At 42.2% G+C, this 12,741-nt stretch overlaps 1 protein-coding gene across 9 annotated transcripts in view; it reads left to right on the top strand.

Annotated features, from left to right (window-relative positions):
- DCUN1D4 (defective in cullin neddylation 1 domain containing 4) overlaps positions 1-12,741 on the top strand; it is a 77,177-nt gene that overhangs the window by 18,269 nt on the left and 46,167 nt on the right. For 7 of the 9 annotated variants that reach the window (XM_072944207.1, XM_072944198.1, XM_072944218.1 and 4 more), the window contains one exon: positions 12,640-12,710. The exons of 1 other annotated variant lie outside the window; for it this stretch is intronic. In XM_072944207.1, the coding sequence (XP_072800308.1) occupies positions 12,640-12,710 (71 nt within the window). Of the gene's footprint in view, positions 1-10,320; positions 10,340-12,639; positions 12,711-12,741 lie in introns of those variants that run through there. One more of the 9 variants, XM_072944226.1, reaches the window with a different exon arrangement.

Genomic DNA, 12,741 nt, shown 5'->3' with positions numbered 1-12,741 from the left:
GGTCAGGCGGGACTCTAAGGCACACATCAGTCATGCCACTGATGCGACCTAACCACATCTTTGTCCCCCCACCCACTCCCACAAATTCTTGGAAGTGTTAGAGATGGAAATTATATTGGTAGAATATTTATTTTGTTTAGCTAAAAATCATCTGATAGTCCAATTGCTTTATGACTCGACTTTATTGAGTATAAATTTACATTCTATAAGATTGTACCTATTTTATAAATGTGTGTGTGTTCTAACCACTAGCAAAATTCAGATATAGAATATTTTCATTACCCCGAAGTTCCCTTGTGTCCCCTCACTGTACTTCTCTACTTCCCACCACAGTTTTTGGCTTTTAATATATATCACCTTAGGCCTCCTCTGTATTAGCTGATTTGTCATTTTGCTGTTCGTGGAGATATTATAGAATAAAACGGTGTAATAATCACTCTGTCTTTTTTACTGAACTATTAAATCCAAAGAAAAACTATCAGTGCTGTATAAATTAGAAATCTGATAATTAATACTTTACTACATAGAACTGCCTTGAATTAGATGACTTGATCTCTTCAAAGATTTTCTGGTGGATGGCTTTTGCTTCTCTGTGGGCCAAAGATACACAATGCTAGAATTTGCTCCTTGGAGATAATGATGTCTTCTGTCATCTGCGTCTGGTTGGGAGGCAGGAAAGCATAGCAGTTAAGTGTAAACTCTAGAGTCAAAATGCCTGGGTTCAAATTCTGTTTGCCTCTATTAGCTGTGTGACCATGGGTAAGTTACTCAGCTACTCTGTGTAAGCCTCAGATTCCTCAGGCATTAAAAAATACCTGTTGCAGGGTATGGGGTTGTTGAGTCAACAGTGTTTGTTGAACACTTGCTGTGTACCAGGCCCTGTTCTTCATCTGTCCTGAAGTCACATTTCAGCGTTGGGGAAGAGGCAGATGATAAGCAGGCAGATCAGGCAGTATGTCAGGTGGTGATAAGTTTGTTAGAGAAAAGCGAGCAGGGAAGGGGAGAGGACAGGTGCCCCTCTGTGTACAGGGGCGGGGAGCCTGAGCCGGGCTGTTGTCATTTTACATAGCTAGGTCAGGGAGGGCCTCCCTAAGAAGCTTTTAAGACATGACCCAGTGGAGGTGAAGGGGCATTCCAGGGAGAGGGGACACAAATACAGAGGCTCTGAAGGGGAGCAGGCCTGTGTTTGACGGACAGCAAAGAGGCTGGTGTGCTTAGAGTGGAGTTGGAGGTTGGGGAGAGAGGGAGAAGCAGGAGGCAAGATCAGAAGTGATCCCGACGATTGAATGAGATAAAGCACATAAAGCCTTTAGAGAAATGCTTGGCACTTTGCTGTCTTTATTGCAAATGATTACTGTGTAATGTTAGTTTCTTCATTAGGCTTTAAAAGGAGACTTTTGAGAGGAAGAGAGTTTCTAAGAAAAGAACCAACTGAGGCGTTCCCTCACTCAGTCACTCAGCAGCCATTGCTTTCAGGTGCTGCTGTAACAGACACGACTGAGCTGGGGTCCTTGTGTGGAAGGACGTCCTTCCAGCGGGTTTAATGCTGAGGCAAGAAGTACTGGGCAGTTGAAGTACGGGTTGGGGCCAGTCAGAGGGATGCCCAGGGAGCTTTGAAAGTAGGCGGTCATTAGATTTGACTTCAGGGAAGGTTTAGCGGTTGTCATGTGGCTTTAGCTTTTGAAATTTTATTAGAGGAAGAAAAGGTGGGTGTGTAGGGGGTAGGGGGTGAGGTGGGAGGATGCTCCCAAGCAGAGGGACAGCCTGGCCAGAGCAGTAGCGTGGGGGTTGGGCCAGAGTGAAGGGGAGTGAGGTGGAGGGTGGGCAGGAGCCATGTGGGGAGGGCTGAAAAGAGGCACCAGGGAGGGTTGATGAGTAGGAGGGAGGTGAGAGGAGAGAGAAGTCAGAGGATGTGGGGCACACGGAGAGAGGAGGCATGGGATGGGGATGTTGACACACATCAAATATACAGTGATTATTCCTGGGCCAGCTGCCTTGCCTGCGTTAACTCATTTAATCATCACCACAGCCTCTGAAGTAGGTTCTGTATATGCTGTTTGTCATCCCCATTTTACAGATGAATAAGCTGAGGTACAGAGAGATTAACAAACCTTCTCAAGGTCACACAGCTGGTAAGTGGTGAGCTGAGATTCTAACTCAGGCACTCTGACTCCTTGGTCTTGGTGCCCCACCACTGCCTATGAAATATTACAATTTCATTTGTGCTTTTCATTTAATCCTTGTGGTAACCTGGCAGGCAGATTGGAATTCCATATTTTGTCACTGGCCTACCAGTGGCGAGGGCAGAGCCAGTTGATAAGATTATCTGCATTTTGTTTGTGGTTCTTTTCTTTTTGGAATGGGTCCCAACAGAATCAGAATCTAGGATGAATTCCTTCTTTCCCACTCCTCCTCTTCCCCTCATTTCTACCATCTTACAACGACAGTGGGTATTTAAAGACAGATTCTAGCTGGGTGACTGATTGTGGCAAAGAAAAGTATTTTTCTTAACTCACTAGTGAAAAAGTCATTTTTAGTCTTCTTAGATTTTATTTTAAACAGACATTCGTACTAAATACTTTTTGGACACACACTTTATATTATTTTTAAAGATGAGTGACATCTAACAACATTGCAGAAAAGCCAGAAAACGTAAAACCTGCCTTTTAGTAGAACAACTAGTGTCATTTTGGTGTAACCTCTTTGAAATGATTCTCTTCTCTTTTTCTGTAGTTGTGGGTGAGTTTAAGTCTTTTTCCCCTTTAAGATCTCTTTCTACAAATGCCATTCCCAAAATGAGACCACAGATTACTTATTCTTAATTAAACAGGAAGCTGAGAAGGATAGTTGTAAATTCAAGTCCAGACAACTGGCTACTGAAGTGAGAGTTTTAAAGACCTTTTTGCCCGGCCTTTACTTTTTGTTCTTCTAGGTTCAGTCTGTCTTAGTCTCTTCTATGTTCTAATAATTATAGGGGTTAAAATAATGAACCTTTATTAGTGGTTGGTACGGGTCAGCACTGTGCTGTCCTTGGCCGGCACCGTGTCACTGACTTCTCACAGCAGCCTGCTCTTCTGGCTCTGCAGATGAGGACGCGGGGGCCGGGCTAGGGGCAGGGTCACTCGGCTAGGATGCCACAGAGCTGGGACTCGAACCTGGGGCTTTCCGATGCCAGAGCTACACTCTTTAACCTACATCTAGGCTCTTCTAGCATTAGTAAGATTAAAGGATGATTTTTTTTCCCTCTGAGCAGTGGAGTGAATCTGTGTTCTTCAGTGGTTAGGGTGGGGTGAAGAGAATGAATCTAGGGCCCTTTGTACCTTGTCCCATTGGGAGGACAGCCAGACTGGCTGTCTGGGAGTGGTCGGCTCCTTTGAGATGGCAGCAGCAGGCTCAGGCTGGGTGACATGCTGCCTGTCTTGGGCAGGTGGTTGCTCCCAGCCTCTTTCACGGGTCCTGTGAGACTTAGGAGGAGGAAGCCAGCGTTGATGTGCTCTGATGGCTCTACCTTTGGATCTTGTATTCAGTGAAAACGCTGAGTCACCTGTGATGACCTGCTCTCCACCCCCTTGTCATTTTTCCCCTTTCCACGCTCACCTTTCTGGCTTTGCGCCTTGTAAATAGCAAATATTTATTGATAAGGAGAATGATGTTAACCCCTTCCTCGCTGCTACTTTGTTTCTTTTGGACCTTGAAGGGCTTGGATCTTGGTCTTTTTTTTTCCACGTGCAGAGGGGCTACCTGTGAGTGATTTGGACTCCCCTCTGGCCTGTGCTGAGATTGTGAGCATGGATTGGTGGCCAGAGCTTGGGGATTGAGTCGAGGGTGGGGATAAATCGCTCCTCTCTGGTTGCACATTAGAGCTACCTGGGCTTCTTGAAAAAATGTTTGCTGACCACACTCCTGTTTTTATTTAAATTGATCTGGATGGAGCCCCAGGCACTGGCAGTTACTCAGACTCCCCAGGTGATTCTGACGTGCAACCGCTGTGTCAATTTCAGCAGCTTAGTGTGTGAGCGGGGTTTGGTTTGGACGCGGGGAAGAGGGCTCCAAAGCTGTGGCTGCCCTGCCTGGCCCTGCCCCTGCCCCTGCCCCAGGCTGCCTGCCCTACGCCCGGCTCTGTGCCAGGCACCTTGCAGCACTCGTTCATCTGATCCTTGCAGTGTCCTTATGAGGCTGGCACTGTTAACTATCCGTTTTATGGATAAGAAATTCCTCCTTCTAACAATGAAGGGCATGGGGTATGATGCTGACCTACAGACCTGGCTTTTGGCTTTTCCTAGTTTTGTGGTATAGAAAACTCGTTTCAGATGTTTGTTTTAATAATTTGGCCTCAAATGTGAATATATTTGTTTTTACAAATGAGACATATCCTTGTGCCCCCTCTTATAGCTAAATGTCAGTTGGTATACAGAAGTATAAACACAATACCGGTTAAAACATTGCTTTTTATAGTGTCAAAAGTAGACTTCATTTTATGATAGATTTTGAATTTCAAGACATTTTGAGGTGAAGTGCATTCTATACTTTAAAAATCACAGATACTCTGTATGTTTGAGCTCATACATAGATCTGCCCGACTTGTAATCTGGCCCGCTCTTTACACTCTGGCTTCTGTAACCCTCCAGGATACTAAGCAAGTTGGATTTCAGTATTTTAAACGTGCTCAAGTCTCCCCATCATAAAGCTCACACTCAACACTCCTTCAACCCCACGTGCATTTCCAGTCTCCCCTTCACAGTGAACTTCTGGAACAAGTTGTTTATGCCTGACATGATCTGATCCCTCACCTCCTGCTTTATCCTTGGCCCATTTCATTCTGCCCTCAGTTCTGTCATCACAGTCTTCGTCTCAGTCACGGAGGAACCTCCACATTGCTAAATCCAGTGGCTACTTTTAAAGCATTTATTCCCCTGTATATTGGTATCCATCATGTGCTAGGTTTGTGATGTTCTAGGTATTGGAATATAGTGGTGAACAAGACAAAAGAAAGTCCCTGTCATCGTGGAGCTTGGACTCCAGGGAGAGTGACAAAGGATAAAGATATAAATATATATGAAATATAATGTCAGGGTCACAGAAGACCTCATGTTGTTTGACTTTACTGATATAAAATGTCTAGAATAGGCAAATCTATAGACAGAGTGGGTTAGGGGTTGCTTGGTGCTATAGGGATGAGGGGAGAAATGGGGAGTGATAGCTGATGGGGTAAAAACATGTTTTAAGGTTACATTGTGGTGATGGTTACATAGCTCTGTGAATATAACAAAAAACATTGACTTGTGCACTTTAAATGGGTGAATCACACGATATGTGAATTATAGTTCAGTAAAACTGTTAAAGTGATGAGTGCTATGCAAAAATTTGACTCTGGTGGCGGGGGTGGCGTGGCTGCTTTGAGTAGGGAAGTCAGAGGAGGCCTCTTGGAGGAGGTGACACTTGAGTAGGTGTTTCAGTGATGTCAACCATGAGGCCTCATGAACCAGAAGGCATATTAAATGAAAAAGGAGTTCACCTGAGTGTTCAAGAAGAGTGTGGCTGGAGAGGAGTGAGGAGGATAAAGACATGGGTGACTTAGGGTAAGATCATGTAGGGCCTTGCAAGGACTTGTTGAAGACTTAGAGTTTTTTCTTTTATGCTACAGTCACAGATCCAAAGTTTCCAGATTGATATCTAAGGTTGTTGCGTGTCCTTTGCAGGTTGGCAGTGGTCTCTCTCCCTCTTACTGACCTTTTCATCCGCAGTGTATCTGAAACCCACAGGAGAGAGGGCTCCTGTTTTTAGAAGGAAGGAGACAGGGCAAACCTAAACAGTGACTCTCAACTCCAGTACACCATTGGCTTTAACAACATTTTTTTCTTTTTCCATATTATTGAGTAGAATTGAGGTTTCAGGAGGATGGGCCAGGTAACCCATGGTTTGGAAGACCCCTGAGCCTTCCAGGTGGAATCCCAGTTAGAGGCCCCACCCTGCGCCGCTCGGTCATGCTCTTGTCCTGTCCCAGGAACGTTTAGGATGAATGCTGATTTTGATAACCTTTAATTTTGTCCAATTTTGTTTCACTTTTTTGGCAGTGACATGGTAATGGCCCCATGTTCTATCTTCCATCCCCACCCCAAAAACCATACTAATTTAGTTCATCGTTTTCATTGTCATCAAAATGCCTTTGTAAGTACTTATCTGTGCATAGTGCTGTGTTAAAAACTTTTATACCTGAGAGCATTGATTACTGGCTAACTGGAGTTTAGTTAATAATAAAATACTTTCATGAATCTTTAGTGACAAGAGGAAAGAGGTGTACTTGAAAAAAACATTGGTGTTTTGTATCTTTTCTGCATAATCTTTTCTCTTAAAAAAAAGTTGGTAGATGGTTTTAGATTTCAGCAGTTTTACTGTCTTTTTATTTAATATTAAAGCTCTCTCACTGTGTGCGTGCTTGTTAACAACCTTGGGTGGGAGATGCTGCTGCAACATCATTCCCTTGATGGGGTTGAAGACACATGGACACTTTTACTCCTATCATAAATAGGCTAGAATGGACGAAGAGGCTGAGGATTGGGAATTAAAATATGTGAATTATCCCCAGCGTGGCCACAACAAGTTGTCTGACCTTGTTTAGGCTAGTTTTCCAGATAAAGGAGAATTTCCGAGGAATTGGACAAAAAGACATGAAATGTTGAGCTTCCTTCTCAGCTCCTGAAAGCAGTCTTAGTGGTTTTCCTCCCAGTACAATCACATTTTTAATAGAGGTTAGTTCTGAAGTCCATATGTCAGGTGAAAATCACCAGTATTAAAACTATCACTGGAAACACTTGTAGAAGGTACCCCCTGATTGAAGATCATCTCTAGTGCTGCACTTAGAGCAGCATTTAGAACACGTGGCCGGCTCTTCAGCTGAGTGCCAGTGGAAGCAGCTGGCTTACGTTTAGGAACCGTTTTATGAAAAGTATCTCTCTTTAAATAACGCAGCTCCTACAGTGCTGTGAGATGCTTGACATGTGATTGGCACGTGGAAACCGGGCCAGCCCAGGACTGTGAGATTCTTGTTGTCCGTCTCTTGCTCATTAAGTACAGGCCTCCAGGACACTTACTGGGACAACTGACTTTTCTTCTTTCTCTCTCCTTGCCAAGCAATTATGTTGAATTTGTGTGAGTTAAGTGTGGATATCCTGCACTCCCACTGTATTCAGGGTGTCTCCTCTCCTCTTTCACTTCCACTGTCTACCTCAAGGCCCTGATCATTTGGCACCTCAGGCACTTCCAATCTTCTTCAAAGGCCACTCTAAATCCAGGCCACACACTTGCTGTAGGGTGATCTTTCTAAAAACGGATGAAAACACTTCTGTGGCATCTAGACTCACAGCAGTGCTTCTTAAACTTCACGCTTGTTCTGCTCTGGCAGGATTAAGCACTCTGGATTCTGGGAGCGTAACCTGGTTTGGTAATGTTTTTGTTTTCATGTAAAACAGCTATAGATGAATTACCATTGAGAGAATTGATGCTGCTTGAATGTGCCATGTTTATCTGTTACATTTGCATACCCTTTGGTGGCCCAGTTGGAAATACAAGTCTTTAGGAGATTAAACTCTTACGCAAGATTCAGAGCTGCGTTTTCCTGACCTGGCCTGCCTTTTGAGTCTCCTCTGTTACCATACTGCTTCTCACAAATGAAGATCTAATGGTGTTAATGCACTGAGATGCCCTGAGCATTTTGGATTTAAGTCTTGATGCCTTTGTACCTGCATTTGTTTATTCCTTGAGTATTTATTGAGCACCCGATGTGTGCCAGGTATTGCTCTAGGTACTTGGGATACAACAGTGTACAGGACCAAGTTCTGGCCTTCATGAAACTTACATTCTACACAAGAGGAAGCTGAGAAACAAAGATGACATAAAATCAGGTGATACTAGTGCCAGAAAGAGAAGTAAAGCATGGTGAAGTGATTGATAGATAGTGAAGAAGGGGTCCTGTTTGTTGGATCTGGCAAAGTTCCGTAAGAAGGTAATATTTAAATTGCAACCTGATAAAGTGCAAGAGCAAGTCATGTTATTATTAGTTGAAAAAGAGCTCAACACAAAGAAAACAACAGCATGTGCAAAGGCCCTGAGGTACGAGCATCCTTGGAGTGTCCACAAAACAGAAGCTTACTGTGATTGAGAAGAGTGAGCGAGGGGAAAACGAGTAAGAGATGAAATTGGATAGATGGGTAGAGGTGGAGTGTGCAGAGCCCTGAGTCCATGATAAGGACTTTTCTTTTGCCTTGAATACCTTCGCCTTTCATCTGTAACTTTTGGGTGAGGTTGGAATTAATTTTAATTTGTTCCACATGGTAGCTAGTTTCTCCTCTGTTTACTGAATAAGTATCTCTTTCCCCACTGATTGGAAATGCCATTTAATCATGTACTAATTATATGTGTGTTTATACATACATACAAACATATAGGCATGCATGCAGACGTATATTTATTAGCTCTCTTCCACTGACTTGTCTTCTTGCACACGTACCATACTGTTAAAATTACTGGATCTTTATACCAGGCATTGGCAAGTTACAGCCCATGGGCCAAATTGAGCCCACCACCTGTTTTTCATAAATAAAGTTTTATGGGAACACAGCCACATCCCTTTGTTTATTATGTATTGTTTATGGCTGCTTTTGAGCTTCAATGGCAAAGAAGTTGCAACAGAGATGTTATGGCCGACAAAGCCTAGAATATTTAAGATCTGGCCATGAGAACTTACCAACCTCTGCTTTATATTACATATTGATATTTGATGGGGCAAGTTCTTCCTCATTCTTCTTTTTCAACAATTTTTTGGCAAGTCAAGCATATTTGTTCTTTCAGGTGAACTTGAGAATCAATCTGCCAAGCTTGCCTGACTCCCTTCCTTTCCCTCTACTTCTTTTGGGCTAGGGGACAAGGAGGCAGGGAGAATAGGCATTTGGTTGCATTTAACTTGCAGTTTAATAAAGGGTGAAGTGATCGCTTTATAATACTGAATCTTTCCATTCCAGGGATATAATATCTCAGCATTTATGTCTTTTGGTAAACTTGTACTGTTTCTTCTTTTGGATGTTGCATTATTCCTACATGTATTATTGCCTTTTGTTGTTGTCATAACTGAAATCACCTTCCAGCTGTATTTTACAAGTGACTATGGCATGAAGGAAAGGTTCGGATTTTTATGTATTTAAATTGTTTCTGACTCTCTTACAGAAGTAAACTCCTATTAGGACTGTTAATTTTTAAATTTGCTTCTTTTGGTTCATGGTCATTGTGTGAACTTACCAATAATTGTTTTATTCCTAATATGTCTCTGTCTGTACTGTGGGATTCTGTACTGAGGGTAGCTTGGGGGAAATGGACTTTGACCCTCTTCAGTGGCATTCGCTTTTTTCTATTATACTGTTAGGTACAGCAAATGGTAATAAAAAACAGACCCCCCAAAAACCGAGAAGACTTTATGCCCAGTCAGCACTTGTTGGTCGTTTTAAGAACACCCAGAGGATCATTAAGGCAAGCTGTTAATCATGCAGGCTGTGCCTTTTTGCAGAGCCATTTGTTGCTCTTAGTGCAGAATGTACAGTTTGCGTGTCACACAGGAGAGTCCAGCCCAGTCACTGCTTTACTGTGGAGGGCCGTTTGATCATGGACTGAATTAACCGAGCTTTTATCCTCTAGAGTTGAGATGTGAGCAGGAGATTTTTATAAATCAGTTAGTACTTTCCTAAATACGTTCTCTGTAAAGCATTTGATCTTTACCCTTAACATTTATTCCTTAAGGATGTGGAATCTATTTTAGATTTCAAGGTCTGTTACTTGCCCTGAGCACTGAGCAGATGAACCATAAATTCAATATATGTTAACCTTTGTGGATTTATCTTTTAATGCCGTTTTGGTCTCTTTTCTCCCCCCTGAATCTGTTCTTACCGTGGTGAAACTAAAGAAAAAATATTCATGTTGCTAGTTCCTTCTCTCTCTCTTTTTTTGGTGAAATGATAAGGTGGTTATGGTATTAGACCCCGGATATGTAAATAGAGAATTGCTGACATATATTGTGTGGCTTGAGACATGAACCTGGTTACTCTGGTTGCCTGTAAAGTGAAACTTCACGTACAGAACCTGATCTTAAATGCTTTTGTTTATTTTCTCCACTGTTGAGATTATCTCCCACTGTCATTATGAACATCAATGGGTGATGTGTGACTGCAGAAATGTCATCATAGGCTGTAGAGATGATCAGCCCATGGGCCTCAGTCACAGGGGAAGCTCCAGCTCTGATGTGGGGCTTGACCTGGACCTACAGAAAGTAGAGACCGTTGTAGATAGCTCTGTGGTATGGAAAATAGTATAATTGAATAGAGTGATAATTGATATCTTTTATTGGGCACATACTATGGTCCAGGTGTTACGTTCACTGTTTGCCACATGTAGGTATTGTAATCTTATTTTAGAGATGAGGACATTGAGATTTAGGTTAAGTAACTGGTAGACCTGAGTAACAGTTCAAACTGTTAGACATCAGAGTCAGGTTGTAAAACACAGTGATATTGTGGCAGAGATCCTGTGTGTGTGTAGAAGAATTTAGCAATTTTAATTCGTTTAGATTCTCCTGTATGAATTTTGACAGTTGAATTAACATTAGGGGGTTCTGGAGACCTCACTGCTACAATGATATTTGACAAGCCCTTTCTCTTTTCCCTTCTATGTGGCCTCAGTGAAAAGAGATCTAGACCCTTAAGTTTTCTGTTTTTGTTTTTTGGGGGGCCCAGGAGTTTATATTTCAAGATGTGAATGTAGAATACCATTTGTCTTCCAGTTTTTAAATTGGGAGAATACAAAAGGTGGGTTATGGCTTGGTGGTAGATGCCAGGGGCTGGGGTGGTGTAAGATTAAGCTCCCCAAAGCCTTTGCAGGTCAGGAGGGGGCTGTTGCTTCTAGTTTAAGAGCCCCCTACCCAGCTTCCAGGTTTATGAAATACAAGCATAAGTAAATAAATACACACACATATGTGCACCCAAACACCCCACATGCTTTTTAATCTTTTTCTGTGCAAGTGCACTAATTAACATGGAAACTCAAGGTTCTGTGCACATTATGTTATCATTTACCTTCAATATGGCTAGACCATTCAGATGCCAAATAATTGACACTCTTCTGTATTTGAGGCCCTGCCCTGGTTATCTCTCAGCCAAACACTTTGCTTCTTTGGACCTTTCTTGATGGCTGTGCCTGTGGTGTCAGGCCACAGGCTCCCTCTGGGCCGGCTGGATACATGCACGTGTACGTGTACCTGGACGACTGCTGCTCCTGACAGTGGCCTGTGGATGTCAGGGGCTCTGCTGCCTGCTGGCCCGTCTGCCCTCCAGGCCAGCGCAGACCTGGATTCCTGGCTCGACTTAGAAAAGAAAGCGATGCTTTCTAAATACTGGCAGGCAAGTCAGCTTGCTTTCCAGATTTGGAGCAGCAGCCCTGAGTCCAGCCCCAGCAGAGGCAACTTGAAAATTGTAGTGTCTGCTCTTTGCATCTGATGTGTGTCCCGAATAAAATATTCCAGTGAGGGGCAATGTTTTTCTTTTTTATCAGAATGGCATAGCTTTGAGAGTTAGAGTATCTTTTCAAGGTTACTTTCAGACTAATCCTTTCTAATCTTTTTGATAGTAAAGAAAAGGAACTAATATAAATCCTGATTTTATGAAAATATCTCTGTTGATGCTTATTCAAATATGAAATTACTCATAGACTTTTAACTCATATTCACATAGCCTAGTATGTATGCAAGCATACTTAACTTTATAAAAAAAATTTGAAATTGGAGATTCAAAAGTCTAACGTTTTAACTTAAAAGTTTAATGTTGTGCAGGATTGTAAGACAGAGCAACTTAATTCGTCTTGTGTGTATGACTTGGTGTGCAGCTCTGAAGTTATTAGAGATGCTTCGTGGAGACAGTCTTTGATTTGTTTCTCCGTGAGTGTGAGCTCTGCCCTTGTGCTTCTGGTTCTACGGCACGTTTTACTATCGCAGTGCAGATAACTATAAACTCCCTCACAGGGCACTGGCTGCTTGCAGCTGAGTCCTTTGATCTGTCCGTCTTGTTAAATAGCAGGGGGAGGGGCCTAGATTCCCTTTCTGCTTAGTTGTATAAGAGCCAACAAAATGAGTATATTGTAAGAAATGCTGAATGGTTGAGATGCTTTCCTATTATTTCTTTCCAGAAGCTTGATGTTGTGCTTGGTTCTGGAGAAGAGAAAGGGAAAGAGAAAGTGAACATGTTTCATTTGAGATCTGTCTTCCATTTGTGTGACTTGTTTAATTTGCTGACATTGATACTTTTCTATCAGGCTCAACTTCGTTGCTCATAGGATATTATAACTACTGAAGTATTTTTGTTTTACCTTATAATTCACATGAACATTTCATGAACTTGAACATTTGGTTGGGAATTTAACTTTATTGTTAGACTATTTCTAAGAGGTTGGTAGTTGCATGTTGTATCTTATTTATTAAGTATCAGTGGAGATAGTATTCAGTTGTATCAAAACATGTGTTTATCTTTACTTCTGAACTCTTTTTTAATAGTCTTTTTGCAGTATGGGAAATAAATGACACTGAATTTTCCATTTTTTCTTTTAAAGACTTTCAGTTGAACTCTCATCTCTCAACACTGGCAAATATTCATAAGATCTACCACACCCTTAATAAGCTAGTAAGTCAATCTTTTAAAGACAAACTACCAA

Source organism: Vicugna pacos, chromosome 2 (genome assembly GCF_048564905.1).
Source record: "Vicugna pacos chromosome 2, VicPac4, whole genome shotgun sequence".
In the NCBI taxonomy this organism is placed as follows: domain Eukaryota; kingdom Metazoa; phylum Chordata; class Mammalia; order Artiodactyla; family Camelidae; genus Vicugna; species Vicugna pacos.
Note: the sequence above shows the minus strand (reverse complement) of the source record. Positions and strands in the feature narration are given on the sequence as shown.